This window comes from Peromyscus leucopus, chromosome 2, assembly GCF_004664715.2.
Source record: "Peromyscus leucopus breed LL Stock chromosome 2, UCI_PerLeu_2.1, whole genome shotgun sequence".
In the NCBI taxonomy this organism is placed as follows: domain Eukaryota; kingdom Metazoa; phylum Chordata; class Mammalia; order Rodentia; family Cricetidae; genus Peromyscus; species Peromyscus leucopus.
The window spans coordinates 4,092,019-4,115,216 of record NC_051064.1 but is presented as its reverse complement, the minus strand read 5'-3'; the positions used below and the strand labels follow the sequence as shown (position 1 = coordinate 4,115,216).

Here is a 23,198-nt window from a genome sequence, read left to right as displayed (position 1 = left end):
ATTATGCTTGAGGCAATTTAAATACGAAGGCTTTCTCTATTTGGATAATGAAATAGAATCTTAAAAGTCAAAGTGTTTGAGAGATGAGAGAGAAAAGAGCTACATTAAGAAGTCATTGAAAGTTTTAATTTTAGAGATAAGGTACAAGAAGTTTAAATGAATTTCAGCTGTTTTGAGTCACATAGCCCACTGTCAGATCAAGACAAGATCCCAAATTCTCTATATTCTAAACTCTCCCTGTGTTGTATTACCCTGGTCTGTCAGTAGCTACCTTGCTTAATTTCAAGGGTCTACAGAAAAAAAAATATATTTTAAGAATAGTTTCAGAATTGAAGTTTTCGCATAGTACACATATGCAAAGAATATTCAACCAAACTAATATTGTAAACCATTGACAAAATGCTGTCCAGTGAATTGTAAGTTATATGAATCTGGGAGGCACATATTATTGAAATGAAGAGGAAAACTTTAATCTTATCAAATAAAATAACTTATTAAAACACAGAAAATGGACATTTGTAATAACATTTATATAGAGATGCAAATTAATTTCTTCACTAATGACTTCATCACATTCTTCTTTGAATTCATGTCACATCCCCCATCTTTCTCCTCTGTCTACTCCTCCCAAAGCTTAAGTTTTGGAGACCTGTAAGGCCAAAGATGAAATCAAAAGCATGATGCTATAAAAATTTATGTAGCTATGATGAAACGTGTTAATAATTGATGAGTGTGTACCCTGGGTGAAAGAATGGTAGTAGGAGAGGGCTAGATAAATGATATTGTAAGGAAGTGGCTTTCAATCCAAATACCAGTGTGAAATATGTTATCAAGTGACTGTAGGCATATTAAAATCAAATCCCAATGAGATAGAAGACTTAGGTTAACATCTAATCTTAGTAATTGTTGTTTGTGTGCTACAAACTGTAAGCTAACTTGAAGTTCTCTCTTTCTTTATATATATAATAAAATATGGAGCATATACTTATATCTATACATATATAAATAACCTTCAGTGATAGATACATAAGATGGTAGATGATAGATAGATAGATAGATAGATAGATAGATAGATACATACATACATACATAGATGATAGATAGATAGATAGATAGATAGATAGATAGATAGATAGATAGATATCCCTAACAGTCCCTGGCTCAGCAGTGCAATTAAAAGCAGCTAGGATCATAATCTTTGATCTGAAATGAATTATTTAGTGGAGAGTTTTGAATAAATTTTATGCCCACTCGTGGATTATTTTCTGAGTGTATCAAGTATTAGTTTTATTTAAGGATGGGAAGCTATGAATTATGGTGTTGGCTGAAGTTTCTGTCCTGCCAACAGCTCTCAAATAAATACACTGAGGCTTAATATTAATTGTAAATGCTCAGCCAATAGCTCAGGCTTGTTACTAACTAGCTCTTACAACTTAAACCACTTCTGTTAATCTATGTGCTGTCCTGAGGCTTGTGAATTTTTCCTCTATCCCATTTTGTGTGTCTGACTTATTCTGCATCTGGCTGATGATCCTCTGATGCTCTTTCCTCCTTCCATCATTCTCAGTTTGGCTCTCCTGCCTAACTTTATCCTGTTCATCTATTAGCCAGTCATCTTCTTTATTAAAACAATCACAGTGACAAATCTTCACATTTTATGAGGTTTTGACATTAAAATATTATTGTATCATTTCCCTTCTTCCCTTTCTACCCTCCATCTTCTATTTCCCCCATTACTCTCCTTCAAATTGATGGCCTTCTTTTCTTTGTAATTTCATACACATACATGCAAATGGGGGGAAGAGGGGGAGAGAGATGGAGGAGAAAGATATTCATAAATATATATATATATATATATATATATATATATATATATATATCCTGCTTGTTCTGTATAATGTCATATATATATATATATATATATATATATATATATATATATATATATAATTTCAGGACTAATGACTTGGTAATGGATAACCAATTTGGTAGGGAGGGCTTTTCATTGTGCTTAGCATGCCTTAGTTGCCTGTTGTTCTTTGTCTTTGGTTGAGGCTCTGAGATCCCATAACTTCTACCAAGTCCACTTTATTTATAAAAACATGGATTACTTGTACTATAATTTATGGTGAATATTTCTGCCTTTTTAATATCATTGGATAAAAATATAATAGATGACATTCATACGATATCCTTTACAGTCTTTAGACTGTTGCTAGTGTCAATTTCTTTGGTTTAAAGAAACATTGTTTAGACTCTAAGAGAACACACACATAAAATGGTGAGCACTGGAATGTTATAACATTAATTTGTGAAATGCACATTATATTATTAATACAATCAAGTTCATGGAAAGATAAAAGCAAGACACATATAGACTCATGAAGAAATGGGTTGGTTTTAATGTTTCGAGGTATCATTTTGGTTTTCATCTTAATTACTTACCCCGGATGATTTCATTTAAAATTTCATTCCTTTTGATTGGACAGTTGACTCTGATTGGCAAGACTTACCAAAAGTAATCACCTGAGTTGAGCTTTTCCTAACATGAAAGGAATTAAAAAAGAGCTCTGCTTGAACAGAATCTAGGTCTTTGGTAAAATACACAAAATAATAAAATACAGAGATGAGTCTTCAAACAGAATTTAACATTATCAGAGTTTGGGGGAGGTAAAGCTCTCTAAACTTCATCATGACAAACCAAGAATCACCATAGTGCAACACCAAAGAGTTGCTCCCCACATCAATGCCTCCAGAAAAGGACTGTATTTGCCTTCATGAGGACTATGATGTCTGTGTAAATAAACATTCACATCACATCTTTCACATATTTTAAATAATGCGTGACTTTTAGAAACTGTAGCATACCTCTTTTCTTGTAAATATATTTTCTTTTGGGAATGTTTGGTAAAAATTCACCTGGCAAAACTCTCACACCCACCCCCTACTGGATGTCTTTCAGAAGTCTTCGATTCCGTTCTAGCTGTTTGGCATAAAATGTAGATACCACCTATACACCAGCAACAAACCCTAATCCTAAATCACACTGCAGCCCTGCCTTGTCATACAGTTCAATTTTTATAGCTCTTTCTATACTACGCCAGAATTAAGATGTATTTTTAAAATTATTAGATGTAGGTGTTAATTCCCACTGTAAGACAGACACAACCTAGTGTAGCATGTTGTGATATCTACCTTGGGCTTATTAAATGTTGGATTCAGTTTCTTTTAGATATATCTTTGGAATTCCTCCCCTGATCCTTGTTCTGTTGCCTGTCACATCATCTGACTGCCACATTAAAGATAAAGAAGGTAAAGCATATGAGAGTGTGCTGATGATCAGCATCGATGAATTGGTACGTGTTTTTTTGTTTTGTTTTGTTTTGTTTACATCTTTCACTTACTTGGAAATGTGATTATACTTTTGGTACTCAGTTCTATAATTAGATACCCACTGTAATTCTTGACAAGAAAGGAGGTAAGTATGGAATAAAATATAATGAACTAGAACTATGCACCTTCATGGTTGGCATTTCTCTGTCCTTTAGAAATTAAACACGCTACCCATTTAGGTCCTGTTCTCATCTTCTACCAGATAAGCAGAACTCATTACAGCCTGAATTTGTTTGTCTCCTGTTTACTCTGTTCATTGTGGAAGGTGTTTCACATTAGGAAACAGAAAGTAAAATCATATAACATCTGCAAATAGTGATGGGAAGTAATATACAGCTATTTTATTTCAAGGTGTCCAGTTGCATATATCTTACTGTATATAGAGTTTAATTTTCTCTAAGCTAATGTTCACTTGCTGTGAATAAATTATTTTCTTAAGTAATAGATTTTATACCTTCAAGACTTTTATTATGGAACATTTGAGGAAAAAGTAGAAAACTTCCATGTACTCCCCGCACCGTTGCAGTTTCCACTATTATTATATAGTGGATTTGTCACAATAGATGAACCAATACTAATATACTGTTTTCAGGTTTTGTTCTGTGTTTTATGCAGGTCTTTGGGTTTAGGTAGACAGATAATGCCATACCAGCACAGTATCATATACCATGGTTCACTGCCCTCACCTCCCCCATCCCATGTTCAATCAACCCATCCTTCTCTCCCTTCCCAGAATCCTTGGCAACTGTCTTTCTAGTTTTTCCTGGAATGTTAAGTAGTTGCAATCATGCTCATGTTTCAATCTTTCAAACTTGATTATTTCTCTTAGAAATGTGAGTCAAATTCTTCCTTATAATGTATAAGATACCTTATTGTCATCTACTTATCTTATTTGGTAAGGCCTATGAATCCATATCTTTAAGACAGAGTCTCTTAAATACTACTGTGAGTTGTCTTACCACCTGCCCATGCCTTTCTTTGATTTTTTTCATCAGAGTTTTGCACTCTTCTCCATATGGATCACATTCATAATTGGTAGACTTAACTGAAATATTCCATACTTTAGCAGGATTTTAAATAATGTTGGTTTTCATTTCAAATTGCATTTATTTATTGCAATATTTGTATATATACAGACTTTTTTATGTTAACCATGTATCTTGCAATCTTTTTAAAATCACTACTTTGTTCCAGGAGTTTGTTGCTGATGACATTTCTTTGGGGTTTCCACTTAGACAATAAAGTAGCATGTAAAAGTTATCATGTAAGGTTGATTTAATCAATAATTTTACCTTTGTAGTCAGACTGGAGCATTGTGTGTCAAACAAAATCCCTCCCAAATGTTCATAAGACAGGAGACATTGTTAAAGGTCCGTTTCTTTTACTCTACTGTCTCTGCTACATACATTGAAGTGGACTGATATCTTGGAAAAATATTTTGCCTCTTGAAGAGGTATGGAAAATGCAAAGTGGTTAATGAAAACTTGGACATAACGTTCCATGTCGTTTGCCAACTGACAGAAAAAGAAAAGGGTGTCCACTACACAGTAATTTCCACATTTTCTATTTCATGATATTTGGATATTGAGTAACATTAAATGTTGCTGCTAACTGATCTTTTTCATCAAGATGATATGTCTGACTCAACTGTATCACCTGTACACAGAAATAAATAGTATTATTTCAACAGCAATCAACAAGCAAAGATGCATATGCAAAAAAAAATGTAAAGAGAGGGGCTAAGGGAAGAGGAGCTTGTTGGAAGTTTAACAGAAGAGGCTTACTTAACCAATTCATGGCACACCTTTTCCTGAAAATACAGAGTAGATAATCTCAACACATTCAGCCAGCAACCAGCACAGCATCACTGATGCTGCTCCTGGTGACAAGGCGTGGCTGCTTTTCCAAAGACGACCGAGAAGGCAAGGGAGACACCTCTGTAGGTCCACCTGAGCAATGCCATGGCAATGTGATCATAAAGATGCTTTCTGCTAATCTGAGGAAAAGGGAAGAGAAAGTCACAGGGCATTGCTACCACCAACAGACCTGCAGAGCAGATTTAGTACCTGAGAGCACACTGAAGTATTGACAGACCTTAGTGGATTTGCCTCCGAAGGAGCCCTCAACAGTGCTAGTGTATATAGACTGCTTGATGTGATCTGGTGCTCTTCGTCAGCAAAATCACTTAATGTTTAGAATTCTCAAAACAGAAAGATGCCCTTATCACATTTCATTTTATTAATGTTTATTTGTAGTAGTCTGTTTGTGAGCAGTGCAAATGCCTCTGAGTGCCTACAGAAATCAGTTAGGGTATTATGTCCCCTGGAGCTGAAGTTACAGGAGGCTGTAAGCCACACAAATTGGTGATGGGAACCAAACCCCAGTCCTCTGCAAGATCAGACAGTGGTCTTAACTGTTGAGCTATCTTTCCAGCCTGCATTACCTATTTTAATTCACATTTTTTCAATTGTTGGTACAAATTATTTTTTGTGTATTTAAAGTCTTATTTGCAGGAGAATGTAGAGAGATGGTTCAAGGGTCAAGCACACTGGCTGCTCTTCCAGAAGGCCCCTGGTTTGATTTCCAGAACCCACATGGCCAACAACCATCTGTAATTCCAGTTCCCTGGGATTGTAGCACTCAGGAGGCAGGGGCAGGTGAAACTGTGAGTTCAAGACTAGCCTGGTCTACAGAGTGAGTTCCAGGAAACCCAGTGCTACACAGAGAAACCCTGTCTCAAAAAACCAACTGATAGATAGATAGATAGATAGATAGATAGATAGATAGATAGATGATAGATAGAGTCATCCCTTTCAGAACATTTTTTTAGCTGTCCCAGTTATTTGTATATAGTTGTTCACAGTATATTCTGTATAGTTTTGTGGTATTAGTTTGTGTCTCCTTTTATAGCTCTGATTATACTGGTTTAGCTCTTTTCCCTTTTTCTGTAAATAAATATTTTTTAATTTGTTTATATTTTCAGAATATGAACTCATTTACTTGATTTTTTTGGTTTATGATTTCATCTATTTTTGCTCTGAAGTTTGTTTCCTACTAACTTTATCTTATTTTGTAATTTGGAGTCTTTGAATTGTATTGTTAGCTTGTCTATTTTAAATTTTTCTATTTACTTTTCATGTATTTGATTATTATAAACAAATAACTAATAAAGATGTATCTCATAGATTGTGATACCTATTGCTCTTCCTTTCTTCAACTTCTAGTTTAATTTCATTGTGCTTGGCAAAGAGACATAATATGATTCCCTTTTTAAAATATTATTGATATTTGATTTGAAACCTAACATATGATCTATGTTAGACATGAGAAAAAACCATTTCCATGGCTTTCTGATTAAGCAAGCTTTATTCAAAGGTGCACAAGGGACTGGCCAGAAAGCTGCTTCACCCTACGTTGGAATTTCAGAGAGCAGCCCCCACAGGCTTTTGAGGTCCCTTTTATGGGGATGGGGAAGGGTTGATAGAAAACAGCTGTGAAGATAGCTGAGTGTTAGAAAGGAGGCAAGAATACATTATGTGGAAGGAGGATCATCAAGGTGCCTGGGAAGACATGTTTTCATAAGACAGAAGGGCAATCATATATTTCTGGCTCAGGAGTTTAGCAAGGCAAAGGGGCAGGTATACATCATGGAGTCTCAGGTTCAGCATAGGTTGAAAGCATGGTTTGCAGGATACATTAGGCTTAGGAAACAAACTTATTCTTGTAAGATATGGAGACTTAATAATAAGATATGATAATATGGCTCCTTAATAACAATGTGGCTCCTGTTCTGTTTCATACTTTTCATTGATTTCCCCGTGCTCTGTGAAGACACACGATACGATTACTTTTTTTTTTTTTTTTTTTTTTTTGGTTATTGGTATGTGATTTGTAACCTAACATATTATCTATTTGGGAGAAGATTCTGTGTTCCAATGAAGAAAATGTATACTTTGCTGCTTTTGGTTGAAATGTTTTCTAAGTACCTGTTTAGGTCCCTTTATTCTATAGAATGGTTCAATTCTAATTTTTACTTGCTGATTTTCTGTTTGAAATATTTTCCTACTATGAAAATCAGATGCTAAAGTCTCCAACTAACTCGCATTGCACTGAATCTCTACTGTTAGGTCGATGAGTGTCTGCTTTATGTATTGTGTAGTCTAGTGTTGGGTGTGTATTTATAATTAATGCATACACTGCTAATTGCTTTATTATAATATTATAACCCTCATCACTTTATGTTCCCTTGCATTGCTCAAGTTTTTCCAACACTTGCAACCCATGCTTGTCTTTGCCAGTGAAGTGGGTTTCCAATAGATAGTTAGTTGTATAACTGGGCCTTGCCTTTTGTTGTTGTTGTTGTTCATTCAGTAAATCTATGTCTTTTGATTGGTGACTTACATGTTCTGATAGTCAAAGTTATTATCTATAAATTGAAGCTTCCTTTAATCATTTTGTTGTTTTCTTTTTGTTTGATAAGATATATCTAGCCATATAGCCCAGGTTGGAAGCCAATTCAGAATCCTCTGGACTCTGCTTTCCAAGTGCTGAGATTATAGGTGTGAGCTATCATCCCAAGCCATTTTATTGTTGCCTTACTGTTTTGTGTATCCTTCATTTCTTCCCACATCAATTAATTATTTTGTAGTTTGGTGCCTCTCCTGTTCTTCAAGGCTTTATTCTCTTTCTCTTTCATGTATTTGTTCTGTCTATGAATTTGTACAGTGGTATATTTTCGGAACAGTAGTTACTGTCCTTGTTTCCAGTGAAGGACTCTCGTCTGGTGGTGGTAAATTCTGTCAGTTTTTTGCTTTTCTAGAAAAACTTACTTCTCCTTCATTTACAGATGATAGATTTGATGGATATACTAAACTTGATATGCTGTTTTTAAAAAAATCAGAGTTTTAACATATCATTCCATTCCCTTCTGGCATGTAGGAATGCTGTGGAAACATCTGCTGCCAGTCTGATGGGGTTTCAGTTATTAGAGACACTTTTCCTACACTGGTTTTAGAGTTCCATGTGTCTTGTACTTTCACATTTGGAATATGAAATTATGCTGGAGACAGTCTTCTTTGAATGAGTCTTGTCAGGATCCTTTGAGCTCCTTGAATCTGGTTGTCTGCGTCCAAATTTGAAGATGGGGGGACTCTTTAGCTTTCATTTTGTTAACTGTCTTAATGCTTTCTGGATGTGTGTTCTCCTAGAGTTTCTGTAATATAAGTAATTCTTCTCTTAATGGTGTCATAAATATTTTAATGTATCTATATACTTCAATTGTTCTTTTTTATTTCCTTATTTTTTTCTGCTGCTTTATTTATTGTGTCTTCCAAGTTTAGAAACTTGTTCTTATGTTTGCTCTATTTCTTGAAATTTAAGGCTGAAGTTTGCATCTTTAGGATTTCTGATGACTTGATATGATTTCTATGTCGACTCTTCTACTCTCCTACTCATGGCTTTTGTTGTTGTTTGTTTGTTTTTGCTCATTTTTTTTCTCATTTTCATTGTGTCACCTATCCACATCCTCTTGGGTGTCACTAAGATTCTCTAACATCCTTATTTGGATTCTTTTTTAAAGCATTTTGCAGATTTCCTTACAATTGCGATCTTTTCCTGGAGAATCAGTCTGTTCTCCCTGGAGGTATCAAAGTTCCTTGGCTTTCCATGAACCTTAGGTCCCTGCATTGATTTCTGCACATGTAATGAAACACTTCTCTTATTTTATTGAGTATCCTTTGTATGAGAACAATTTTTTCATTAAAAAATATATATATAAGGTGTCCGTTGATCCTTCCTCTGACTCCAGATGACTTAAAAGTTTAGTGTCCATGTGATTTATTTAGGTATAACCAATGTCAAAGTCTATGAGTGCCTTGATGATCCATATTGAAGTGACTCGTGAATGTAGTCGTCCATAGTTTAAGATAATGTGAACTTCTAAATGTATATGTCATCAGGCCCTACAGAACCAAGCACTTGAGGAACTTTGATATGTGATGACAGTAGTCATGGTTATGCTGATGCACGGTCTGTGGAATTGTCTCCAGGTCCCACAAGACAGGAACAGGTGATGACATGTGTTAGGGAAACACCCATCATTCTCATTCTAAAGCTACAGAAAACAGAGAATTATCTTCTCCAGGTCCTGTGGACGGAGCATGGTAATGCTCTTGTGTATGGTGCTGGGAAATGCTGTGTTTTGGTTACAAACCAAGAAGGGATCCTTTTATAGTGCATGTGGGACAAGCACAATGACACCAGTGAATTTGAATGACACCATTGGCTCTGGTCAAAGCTCATGGACTGTGGAAGAGACTGTCTTTAGATTTTGTGGAGACAAATGTAAATGTTACTACAAATTGTGATCCTGGTTTCTGGTGTCCTGGAGCTTCCAGACATTTATTTGATATTTTTTAGATACAGCATAGCAAATGTAAGTGATGCTCAAACTTCTGAGAGATCTTTGAAATATAGCATGCACATGCATACACACACACACACACACACACACACACACACACACACACACTTCCTCAGTTCCTATTGAATAAACATGGGTGATATTAACTTCAAACCTAAGCCATAGATTGAAGAGAAGAACTTCAATACATTTACAGAATGTGTGAAAGTAGTAACAGGGCTTGTAGACTGGATTGTCACAGATTTTCTCACTGCAAGATATAGACAAGTTTGCCCCAATGTCCTTCAGATCAAGTACAAGTAGTATATGGGTCTTGTAGGATTATGGAACTATAAAATGCTGAGGGATATAGTATTTGTCTTGTGAAGCACAACAGGACCACAGTTCTTGATGGGGTCATAGGCTCTTATAACATCAACTAGGGCTTCAAGCACTATATTAATTAAGAAAGGGAGAGTAGGTATCCTTGTCTCATTCTTGATTTTAGAGGAGATGCCCTGTCTGTCTCCACTTAATATAATAATAACTTTAAGTTTGTTGTATATAGTCTTCTCATCAAGTATCAGGAACTTTCTGATATGAGTGAGTTTGGATGGTTTTGTAAGTGTTATATCCATTACAATTATTTTGTTTAATCCTATCTTGTATGCTTGCACTGTTTAATTCTTAGTCATCAGAACAAGTTTCTGACTCTATTTCAAAATAGCACCATTGATATAAATGGGAGTCTGTGAGAATGGCTCAGTCTAATTATTGTCAATGAAAAGTTGTCTTAATGTTATAAATTACGTTCTAATGACCAATAAGTTTGTAACTTCCTATGTCTTTGTCTTCTATTTCTTTTCTGGGACCTTCACAGACTGAATCTCTAACCTTGTGCTTATAGCTTTCAAAGAGCTTTTGATCCACACTTATTATGTGAACTTTAAAAACCATTTAATTCAAATATCAATAGAAATATCTAGCCATCTGTCCTGTATATTCTACAGAACTAATTGCTTTTATTCTGTTCTGCTTCTGTTTACTCTTTGTTAATTCATTAGCATTTGACCTATCATTGAATCCTGACCTCCCAGACCACCCTTAACACTCCCTCTCATTCATCTCATTTATCATTAAATTCCTTACCATTCAATACATTTCCTTAACATTTGCATAGTCCTATTCATGATACTGATTTCCCATGTGAATGATCTGGACAGGTCATCTCCTGATCCCTCAGACTGCTTCCACAGCAGGGCCCTGCCTCATATCCCAACCTCTGGTGTGCATCTTTCTACTTTCTGACATTTGAGTTATTGTTCCTAATGTTCTTCCTTAAGCACAGTACTCTATTGTATTTAACAACTCTTTCTAGCTGTGGGCTCAGCCTTGCATTTGATTGATTTATTAGCAGAAGTGACTAACTAACAAAAGGTCAAATTATCATAAATTATTTCTTTAAGTATGTCTAAGTAGGGATGCCAAGATAGCTTGTTGGGTAAAATTATTCAACACTGAAAAAAATAGCCTGGAAACCTAAGTTCAGTTTCTGGGATTCACATGAAGATAGAAGAGAGCCAATTCTACAAAGTTGTCTTCTGGCCTCCATGCATTATATATCTACATACATAAAAATTATAAATTTGAAAAAATTACAATTCTGAATATATTGTTTAAATGTTTGCAATTAACAAAAAAATAAATTGGCCATAATAGAAATGAAATTATATTCAGTTAGGCTAGATTATAAAACATTTCTTATATGAAAATATAGGAACACGTATGAGGTGCTGGAGAGATGGCTCAGCAGTTAAGAGCACTGAATCCAGGTTCTTTCACAGGACCCAGCTTCAGTTCTCAGTATCTACATGGCAACTCACAGGTGTCTGTAACTCCAGTTCCAGGGTACTCAACATCCTCATGCAGGCAAAACACCAATGCACATAAATAAAAAATTTAAAAAGAGTATGAATGAATGCATCATAATTTAAGAAAGTGAGTTGTCCTTCAAGAGCTAAGTCTTTTTTGTTTCACAATTAATTGTTTTTAAAAAATGCCAATTAAAAGAAAAAGTCAGGCTGAAGAAATGACCAGTGGTTAAGAGCACATACTGTTCTTGCAGAGGACCCAAGCTTGGATTCCAACACCAACATCCATGGCTCACAAGTACTTTTAATTCCAGCTTGCTCCATAGAAGTGATGCTCTCTTCTAACATCTGTAGGTGCCTGTACTCGCAAAAAACATGCCCCGACACAGATACACACACACACACACACACACACACACACACACACACACACACACACACTAAAAAATATAACAGATCTTTTTAAAAATCTGAGTGTATCTTTTTGAAAGATTCAACAATATGTTGTCTACAAGAAAATTGTTTTTAAAGTAAATGAATCCATAGATTAAAAGTAGAGGGAAGGAGAATGAAAAAGTTGAAATGGCTGTGTTTATTTCAGATAGAGCTAAGTCAAGGCCAATGATGATTGTTAAGGATAAAAATTGCCATGATACAATAACAAAAGAGTCCATTGTTTAGTTAACTTAATCAGCTGTTGTTTTAAGTATTGAACCCAGGGATTCAGGCACGGAAGCAAATCCCCTGTCATTTGAACCATACATTTGAGTCTTATGATAGAGATTTTATTCACATATATGCCATATAATCACTTAAGGTCTTAACAGTAGGACACTTTGTCCAGCTGGTGAAAGAAGAGGGAGACAGTGATTTTCAAACAAGGAGAGAACCTGAAGAAATGCTGCTGGATTAAAGCAGGCTACATTAGAAAGGATGCTGGCATTCACAGGACCAGAGAGAGCTCCCTGATTATTGTCACTGAAGAGTGGAGACCTCAGCCTAAGATTGAATCAAGCAGACAGAATCACAAGTATAACATCATGAAGGTATCTCCTTCCCCAAGCCTTCAATCTTGACCTACAGTTAGAATGAGGTGAATGAGCTAACAAATGGAATTAGTCTGGAAGCAGATCCTTCCCTGAGCCTCTATTTAAGAGCTTAGGGCTGGCCAGCACCTGGATTTTATTCACATGACACTTTAAATTATAACCCAACAGAATATCCCTAGACTTTCCTCAGGAAAAAAAATGGGATTTTTTTGTAAACCATTATAGTTTTAGAAAATGGTAATAATAAAATTAAAAATAATAAATTGCATGAAAAAAAATAAATTTACTATTTAAATATTTTAACTTTCTTAGTGCTAATTGACAGATTCAGCCAAGGGAAAAATCAAAATCAGAAACATATCATTGAGCTAAAAGGCCCTATAAATCACCCCAAACTAACTGCATTTATAATGTACTTCAGCACATAAGAGCATACAACATTTTTTTCCCAAGCTTACATATTGGGACATTCATCAAAACTGAACATATTTGGGGAGAGAAAGTACATTTTAATTTTTTTAAAAGTGAAAACCATGTGAAATATACTATGAAATCAAACATAATTAAGCTGGAAATGAACAAAATCAGAAAGACAGATAGAAAACAAAAGGAGATTAAACAAGTTCAGATAGTGTGGATTTATCATGATGTCTCCATATTAATTAAAAGTTTTTGAATTGAATGAAATGAATATTTTCATTGAAATAATGGTGGGTCACAGTAAGTGCATTTAGAGCATTGGTTGTATGCATTAAAAAAGATTAGTCATAGGAAATGACCAACCCAAGCTTCCAACTTAGAAAATTAGAAAGGAAAACATCAAAACTATTTGGAAAAAAGAAATACTAATAATCAGAGTGGAAAGTGAAAAAAAGGAAACAATGCCCATGATGAGTAAAAAGACTCCATATTACTAATCTACCTCTTCCTGACTTCTGTAGAATCAATGCAGATCCAAGCTAAACCAGTCAGGTTTGTTTGTGATACCTGAAACTGAGTTTTTAAAAAAGATTTACTTTTATTTATGTGCATGTGAGTGTGTGTGTGTATGTGTGCGTGCGCGTGCGTGAGTGTGTGTGTGACAATGTGTACTACATATATGTTGGTGCCTGTGGTGAGAAGAGGATGCTCGAGCCCCTGTAGCTGAGTTACAGTTGGTTGCGTGCCATCTGACGTAGCGCTGAGAACTGACCTTTGACCTTCTGCAGAAGGAGTAAGCATGCAATTGCTGAGCCTCACCTCCATTCTTTGTAACTGGATTTAAGATTATAAAATACCAAAAGTTTTTTAAATAACCAGTGTATCACTGAATAAAAACTCAGTGAATTGACACTATATAAATTAAAGATTCACTATAAGTCTAGAGGAATCAACAGTATATACTGAACAATTGAACATCCGTTTTATTTGAAACAATGCAACAAAACTAAGCAGATCACACATTTCCCCTCCAACTTAAGATAAGATGGACTATAGGACAAGTGCCACAAACACACCATAAAAGCCACAGAAAATAATCAAGGAGAAAACATGGGCTTTACTGGATTTGATATCAACCAGTACATGCTATTCAAGAAAAGGATGATAATGGGTATTCATTAAATTTTATGCTTTATATACACTTGAAAGCTCCTAGAACTTTGCAGCACAAAGGGTGAAGGAATGTTTCTCTGAAATTAAGTGGGCAGTAATGACTCAGCATTGGCTTGTGAACTATAGTGGAGATGTTTCACTAATGTAAGACATTAAAAATTGGGAAAATTAGGCACAGAGAAGGAGAATATGTGAATCTCTAGTTTTTCTAGAAAGCTAAAATGTTTTCATAATGTTTAAAAACATAAAATAAAGATAATTTCATACAATTAAATAAAGACTGGCAGTATTTATTTGAATTCTCTAAACCTCACCTCTTTTGGAACACAACTAGTTTCCAGGGAGGAAGCAATTTCCACTCCATAAATAGCACGATGGGCAGAAAGACTTTAAGAACATTCTCATTTGGGAGTGAACTTACAGGCCACAGACCGTGTATCTCATCACGGGAGTCAGTTCACCACACCTCATGACACATTATAACAGAAAACAAACCATTAGATGGGAGCACAGGAGTGATGGTGTGGGAAGCTATTCTGGTGCACTTTCTTTCCATTTTGCTGTAAGATAAAATCTGAGAGAGGAGGGGAGTAAGAAAAGGTGAGAAAGTGAGAAACAGCTCAAGACAGTGCTCAAAATCCAATGAAGCAAGAGAATGAGTGCAGAAGTACAGCGCCACGTCAGTTGGTTGCCATAGGAGTCACTTGATTAACTTTCTTTCCTTCTTTCCTTCCTTTTCTCCTTCCCTCCCTCCCTCCGTCCCTCCCTTCCTCTCTACCTTCTTCCTTCTTTCCTTCTTCCCCCCCCTTTTTTTTGAGACAGGGTTTCTCTGTGTAACAGCCCTGGCTGTCCTGGAACTCAATTTGTAGACCAGGCTGGCCTCCAACTCACAGAGATCTGCCTGCCTCTGCCTCTCAAGTGCTGAGATTAAAGGCCACCATGCCCAGCTTTATTCACTTATTTCTACTATCAGAAATTTTCCTCTCTGTTATGTTGTCAATTAATTTTCTTTCCTCATGACTCTTACTAACTGTCCAGAACTGATTTATTTGTGAGTGCAGATTCTGTCTTGTAAGTCACTGCATCTTCACCACCAAATATGCTTCTTAACTAGTGTTTATTGACTAAGTTAACCACTGAGTATACTTTACTATATTACACTAAAGTATGCAAACATTTTTAAATTATAAAGATACTGACATGCAGGAGTGACTGTCCTTTCTCGTGGCCATATCAAAGTAACAAGATTGGGTGGTTTACATACAATAGGAAGGAGACAATGGTAACAGCATGGTAAGAGCCTTTCCTGGTTGCCCACATTGGCCTTTGCATGGCTTCACACTGTAGAAAGAGCACAAGAGAGCTTTCTGAGGTCTCTTTGTTAGAGCGCTAACTCCATTCTTGACAGCTCTATTCTTGTGACATAATCGCCTTCCAGAGCCCCTACCTCATCACACTGAGAATTAAAGATTTCAACAATTGAGCCTGGGTTCACATAAACCTTTAGACCATAACAGCCACAGTGTAAAATAGTTATATGACTCATATTCTTTACATATTCTTTATATTAATTGAGTATAATAATTGTCATAACTGTCGGCTTACGTCCTTGCAATCTGACTAGTAGGTTGCTTATTGTTACTGGACCAAGCTGTAGAATAAAGCACTCCCTTCTCATTCTGAGTGATAGCTTAGTCTACCAAATTGGACTGTGTTGCTTCACTTGGCAACTTTTTTTAGAAATATTTCTTCTACTGGTGATCACCTCACTTCTGCTTTCCAGAATCTTTAAATATATTCAACCTGGTACTTGACTGCACTTTGTATCCTTAAAATAAACCTAGGAGGGCAAAAGGAATATACCTCACTGGTAGAGCATTGTGCTAAGATATGAAAGGTCTTAGGCTAATCACTTTGTAATCGTGCACATACACACACACACACACACACACACACCCCACACCACAGCACACACAGAATGATCCAGAGTTTAAATCCATATATAAAGATCATGTAGTTATAAACAGTTATAAAGTAAAGCATAGTAGTAATTATTACAAGTTCATATTTGGCATATTTTTAATTGTTGATTTGGTTGCCACTTTGACATAGTATTCAGCTATTACAGCATATTAACCTTAAGACTGATTATTGATTATCATCTCCTCAAATGCAAAAAATAGGGTCTCAATCAGTTTTTCCAGACCTCTTGGAAACCTTAAGTTCTTTCATGGTTCATTTAATTAAATGTAAAACAGCATTTACTAATTGTAATCTGCCAAAGGAGAGATGAATAATGTGTTCTACTTTTAATGGACTGCAGAAATGGAAGGAATTTCAATTTTAATAGGACACTGGAGAATGACTAGATAAAAAGGAGGCAAAACTAGAAGGGAGTTGTCCCACATCAGCAAGGACTGCTCCAGTGAAGCCTGGAATCCTGTACCTGCAATGAAGTCTTTTATGTTTTTAATGAAATACTTCTCATGGATTGTACATAAACTGTTAAATAATGTATGCAACTATACAAAAGAATGGTCTGTCATCCTGAATCTGAAGCCTGTGAAGTAAAGAGTTTGAAGGAGAGATAAGACTCTTGAAGAAATAATTACAAAACAATGGAATGATTATAGTTTAAAATGTTGAAGGTACCAACTAATCTGACTTGGCTGCCCAATACTTATACCTAAAAATGAATCGCCCCTATGGCAAAAACTCAGATGGAAATCTGAGTATGTGTACAAAATGTGGAAGCTAAAACATGCCAGTGTGAGGAAACTGGATTTTGTAAGACTAAATAATACAGATTGAATAATTTTAATTGCAGAATGGGATAATTAGATGTTGTATACTTGGGAGGAAACTCTCAGGGAGAGCCTACAGAAAGGATATATCAACATTTACATTTGAACCTAGACCGGGTTACAGTATATCAGCATAAAGTTGTAGTAAAACTGACAAACGGCAGTAGGTATCCTTTGAAAGTTTGGGGATATGTGATTGGCAATATTGACATTTTTATAGAAAATATGCAAAAATTGAAAAATGAAAAAGAAATGGAGTTCTTACAGTAGGAAGGAGTAAGTACAATACAGAAAACACTATTAAATAGATGACATTCTTAACGGAAATGTCTCCAAAAGAGTTGTGGAAGTGCACGACCTAAGCACCCTGAGGTTTTGGAAAAGAAGGCTTTTTCTAGGTTGGAGCATAAAGTGAATGCTACAGCCACAACAGGATTCTGAAGTCTACCTTAGTGAGGGAGGCTTCCTCCAACTCCTTTTGCACACGTCTCCTTTATTGCCAAGACGTGTTTGCTCTACACTTGGCTTGTAGGTATCCTATTGCCAGTCCTTTGATGAGTCTGGTATAGTTAATATACTTGCGCTGTAAGAGCTATTTTATCAAAATTATATTAATTTTATTAGTTTTAAACCCACATCTGAACATTGTTTGCTACTTTCAATCATTTTTCTTAAATGCTTAAAAATGTTGAGTCTCAGTCAGAAAACTGGTTATTGTATAACATTTTTGATCACATAGTGATAATTTCTGTGCTTTAGCTGTTTTTCTATTAATGCAGGTCATTTGCACAAGTTACTAACTCAGTGGTCATCACTGGTATTAAGGACTGTGACAGAGAAATGTAATTTAAAGAGAAGAAAATTTCTGTACACCATGATGACTATAGAGAGCAATGTCTGGTGTATCATATGTCATGGTATAATGGATCCTGCATCAACATGCAGAACACTTTCAAGTTATGTGATAGTGGACAAATGAGTTAATCTCTCTGGACTAAATTTCTCAATTTATAAAATGAAGATAATATCAACATCTATATTTCATTGAATTGATATAAGGATTGAGTGATTTAATATATTAAGACTGATGGAACAGTGCCTAGAACTTGGTAAGAGTTTCGCAGTGGTAGTATACAACTCAGTTTAGAAAGAAAATATATGCAACAATGCTTTCCAAATTTGCTGTCATAGGCCCACCCCTAAGAACAGATGAAAATAAAAAAAAAAAAACCCTGTCATATTCAAAATGGCTCCAAGTTGCTTGGCTCAAGCAAGTAAATTTCTGTTAACAAACATACAAAATGATTTTGCATCTTATAGAACTCACAAACTGGTCTGTATTAACTTCTGTCTTCAAATTTTTAGTTAGCCATTATTTCTTTTGATAAAATACTACCCAGAACTCCAATGAGGCCCTAAGCTGTAGCTGGCCTCCATCATGGAATGTCCACTTCTAAGTAGGCCTTGAGTTACCATGTGGAATTCCAAACTTCATGGACGTGTGTGTGTGTGTGTGTGTGTGTGTGTGTGTGTGTGTGTGTGTAAGCCACTGTTCTTATCAAGCCTTTTCATTTTGCACAAGATGTTCAAAGAAAGGCTCCCCCAAGTCACCCCAGCCTTAGAAGAGGAACACTGCATTGGAGGAGGAAGCATTTAAATCGGAGATTCTGCTCTGTCATTGTCTATCTGACTTTGAATAAATCATCTCATTCTTTCAGAGTCTCACTTTCCTCATTTTAATTAGACATTTGGTTTGCATAGTATCTGGGGTCTATTCTTATTATATAATTATTTAATTCCAATAGCATGATTAACTTTATGTTACTATATTCTTTCTGCTGCACTCATGTAGAATTATAGTCTACTTTGAAGACTTTGAGAGGGATACCCAAGCAGATAAATCTTAAAATTCCAATCTACATCCTTAGAGCAGTATATATGCAAACTTTATGGTCTGTGGCACTACATCAAGAGTGGGTGGTTATGTTACCAGGTTTCCAATAACTATGCAGTGTGTCTGCATTTGACATGAACGTTGTTATCCAAGGAAATCTGCCAATTGTTGACTCATATAATTCCTGCAACATCCTTTCTTATCATCAGTCTTACATAACTACAACTTAACTAGCACTAAGTAATAAACGGCACATTGTATATTGAAGTTGCATTAGAAGTCGAGCTAGGAAGGCACCCCACAAGTAGAGAATACTCATTCACCCCATGCAAAAGGGATCTATCTGGTATAGATATAATTTTGTACAAGAGTTTAATAACCAGTATTTATGAGATGCCTTTTTGAGAGACCTTTTCTTTCACATTTAATAATATTAATATTTCTAGACAGTTTTACCAAGTGACTTTTTATGCTCCATCTGATCAAATAAATTGTATACCAGTGGGTTTTGTTTTGTTTTGTTTTGTTTTTTTTGTTTTGTTTTGTTTTGTTTTTCGAGACAGGGTTTCTCTGTGTGACTTTGCGCCTCTCCTGAATCTCACTTGGTAGCCCAGGCTGGCCTCGAACTCACAGAGATCCACCTGTCTCTGCCTCCCGAGTGCTGGGATTAAAGGCGTGCGTCACCACTGCCCGGCATATACCAGTGTTTTTATAAGCAAAAACTAACCATTTCAATGTTTGTTATCTAAGTATTTGGTGGGACACCTTCATGATGATATTCTGAAACACTATATTTGGGAAACAGTATTGTGAAGGTTCTTTTTGTGGGGGATGGTCTTTGCATTTTCCTCCTGGAGTTCTCTACAGTAAATTTCCATAGATACTAATTGTTAAAACATTTATTTTTCTATTTCTACTATTGTTTTAACTGCAATCAACATACATACTATAAAACAGGTTGCCTTAGGAGCATAAACTAAATGAGCAGAATGGAAACTATTGGTTTCTTGTGGTTTCCTTGACCTGCTCTTGGCCATAAGGAGTGGGAGATTAACAAAATTACAATTTTGTTTATCTAAATAACTTTGTTGTTATTTACTACAATGTAGTACACATTAAAATTTATACATACATTTTAGTAGGATACATTTTGGGGGTATTTAATTAGTATATTAAGTATAGTTTGTTTCTTGCGTGTCAAAAATATTATTCATGTTCATTATAAGGAAATACTGTCCAAACAGGAAGACTGCAGTTTCTGTTCTCAGATAGCTGTCTTCATTAACTTAGAAGCATGGGGAAGTTAAAGGAGAGACTTAGGGTACAGGATTTCGTAGAGATTGCCTTAGTTTTTACAAATTCCTGTTATTTGTAAATATACCTTTGCAAAAGTTGTTCATTGAGGAGAACTTGTAAAGAGTCATCCAAAATATTAAATATATTAAACATGGTTCAGCCCATAAATGTTTGTTTTATCCCATATTCTTTTTGCAGAAAACAGAACAATTTGGGAGTTTATTGCCATATAATTTACTTTACAATGGCTGTTCCACACTGACGCATGCTTGTATATTTGATAAGACATTGCCAGGTGGGAGTCAGGGCCTTCAATCAACTGTCCCAGTTGCAAACATCCAACAATGCAGAATTATTGCAAGCAAGCTTTCTCCTGTTTCTGCATTTGCCCTTCTTCTTACTCTATTCCTTCCATGATTCATGTCTACCCATCACTGAATTTGCTTCTCAGGCAAAGTGAGAAAATACAATCTTCAGAAATGCATTTCTGGATCTTTCTGAATATTTCCTAAACAAGTGCTTGTCATTATAATGCAGGGCTGAGACCATGCCGCAGCCTGGTGCAGTAACTTCCCACTAGTTGTTCCAGAACACAGAGCTAATTCCCTATCTGGACACTTTTCTTTGCAGTTTGCTCACCCTAATTTTCACCCTGTCTTGACTGCTGTCTTTCTAACAATATAACAAAATAACAGGATTGCTTGCTATTTCCCAAACAAGCTACACGTTTTTGGACCACAGTGCCTTCACTCTGTTTTCTCATTCTGGAATTCCTGATTCCACTGTTCTCTTTTCCTATTAGTCATATATTGAAATTTAAGAACCATCTAGGATTAGGTTCTTTCAAAGGACTAGTCAAAATTTAACCTGTTTTTTAGCATTTTATCTTATTATGAAGACAAATATTGCTGTAAAATATTACTTTATATTACATAAAATATTTTAAGGTAAATGTATGCATTGGTAAATAAACAAAAAGCATCACCAATATGTGATGTTAAGATTTAGATATATTTTGATAGAATTTATCTTCACAACTCTTCTATTAAGATTATTGATTAAAACTTTTGCATCAAGTTCATTTATATAAAGACAGCATAGTGGATACTGCATAAGCATTGTAAGCTACCTTATGTGTGGATGTTAGCTTTTAAGACATAGTTATGCATGCTAGAGTCACAATAACCACTGAGGTCAGGTGCTTAGTAAGGGAGTAGGGGGCAGGAGAAGATCTCCCATAGAAACAGAATATATTGTTATAGAAGAAAGGGTGAAGTTAGAATAGGGTTAAATGGGGAGGGGTGGAAGAAAAGGATAAAGAAGGAAAATGGGAAGGACAACTACCACTAAAGGCCATTTGAAAAAAACATATGGAAACCTACTGCTGTGAGTAGTTCTCTAAAATGTGTGCATATATAAAAAAATCTAAATGGAGTCACCAAATAACAGGAGACAGTGTCCCAACTAGATATCTTACACCACCAAGTAAAATTTCCAGTGTCAGGAATGGGTAATATCTTGTTGAATCATTGGACAAAGGGGCCCATGGAAACCCCCAAACATCACAGGCTATTAGCGAGGCTATTTATTGGTTGCTCTCTACAAACTGGCAGTAAGGCCCTATTGCTGAAGACAACACTTACATATCTATCAAACTCTACAAAGTTGACCTGGTCTCTAGTGAGAAGCATTCATGGCACTGGAAGGTACTCTGCACACTACTAGAGGAGAAAGGTCACCATCAACCCAGCTATAAACCCTGCTATTTACAACAGTGCCCTACCTGCAATGTATAATATGGTACAATAGTGGCACAAATGTTATGGGATCAACCAACTACTTTCTGGTTAGAATTAAGGCCCATTCCATGAGATGGAGCCCATACTTGACACCCAAGAATTTAAGACTAAATGTACCATGGGCATGGGGGAAAAACAAAGACTATTATTTTGCAAAAGAACATAGCAATAAAATGACTCCTAATGACATTTTCCTATAACCATTTGGTATTTTCTAAACAAAGGGTTAACACTTTTTTTAAAATATAAATTTACTGGTTTGGTTGCTTGTAAGTTTTCTTACAAAAATAAATATTCAGAAAATATCATTTATAATGCCTAGATTCTATCTTTGCAGGGCTTTAGACAAATTGAATAATACTAACCTCGTGTGTGTGTGTGTGTGTGTGTGTGTGTGTGTGTGTGTGTGTAGTGTGTGTGTGTGTGTGCGTGCATGTGTGTGTCTGTTTACTTCCTTAAAGTGCTAATTATGTCATCCTTGGTTATTGTTCACACATTTTTTTGAGACATGGTCTCATATAGTCCAGGCTGGCCTCTAATGTGCTAAAGATATAGTTAAAGATGATCTTAACTCTTCATACGTCCATTAACCAGGTGCCGAGATTATAGACATTTGATGTCATGACCAGCCATTTGTCAATGGTTTGGAGTTGCACCCCTCACTTAATTTTTGTAGAAACATTTTCAAATAATAAGATTTATTTTTAAGACCAATGTTAATTTCAACAAAACCAAATTTGACCCAAAAGATTTGAGCTCCAATATCTCCCTGGCCTCCAGAAAAACTGCTCTAAAAGCAACACATTCTATTATAATGATATATTTATTACCATCTAGGATTCTGCACATCATTATCACCGTTACTTCAGAGTTCTTTTTTTGGTGAAAAGAATCAAACGATGAATTGATTTTTCAAATATCAAATATCCAAATCATAGAGCCATACAGAAAAGTTTCATTGTCCCGATCTCTGGAAGTTATGGAGTTTTACTGTATCAATGGTTTTCTTAAATGCTTCTTTCATTAGCAAAATGGATGTAAATTTCCCTCGGGTCTTACTGTAGTTTGACACCCCCCCCCTTTTTTTTCAGTAAAAAAG

At 35.6% G+C, this 23,198-nt stretch overlaps 1 protein-coding gene across 2 annotated transcripts in view; it reads left to right on the top strand.

Moving 5' to 3' along the window:
* Il7 (interleukin 7) overlaps window positions 1–23,198 on the top strand; it is a 41,403-nt gene that overhangs the window by 3,642 nt on the left and 14,563 nt on the right. Inside the window, exon 2 of one of the 2 annotated variants that reach the window (XM_028890417.2) lies at window positions 3,223–3,356. In XM_028890417.2, the coding sequence (XP_028746250.1) occupies window positions 3,223–3,356 (134 nt within the window). Of the gene's footprint in view, window positions 1–3,222; window positions 3,357–23,198 lie in introns of those variants that run through there. The other variant, XM_037202340.1, reaches the window with a different exon arrangement.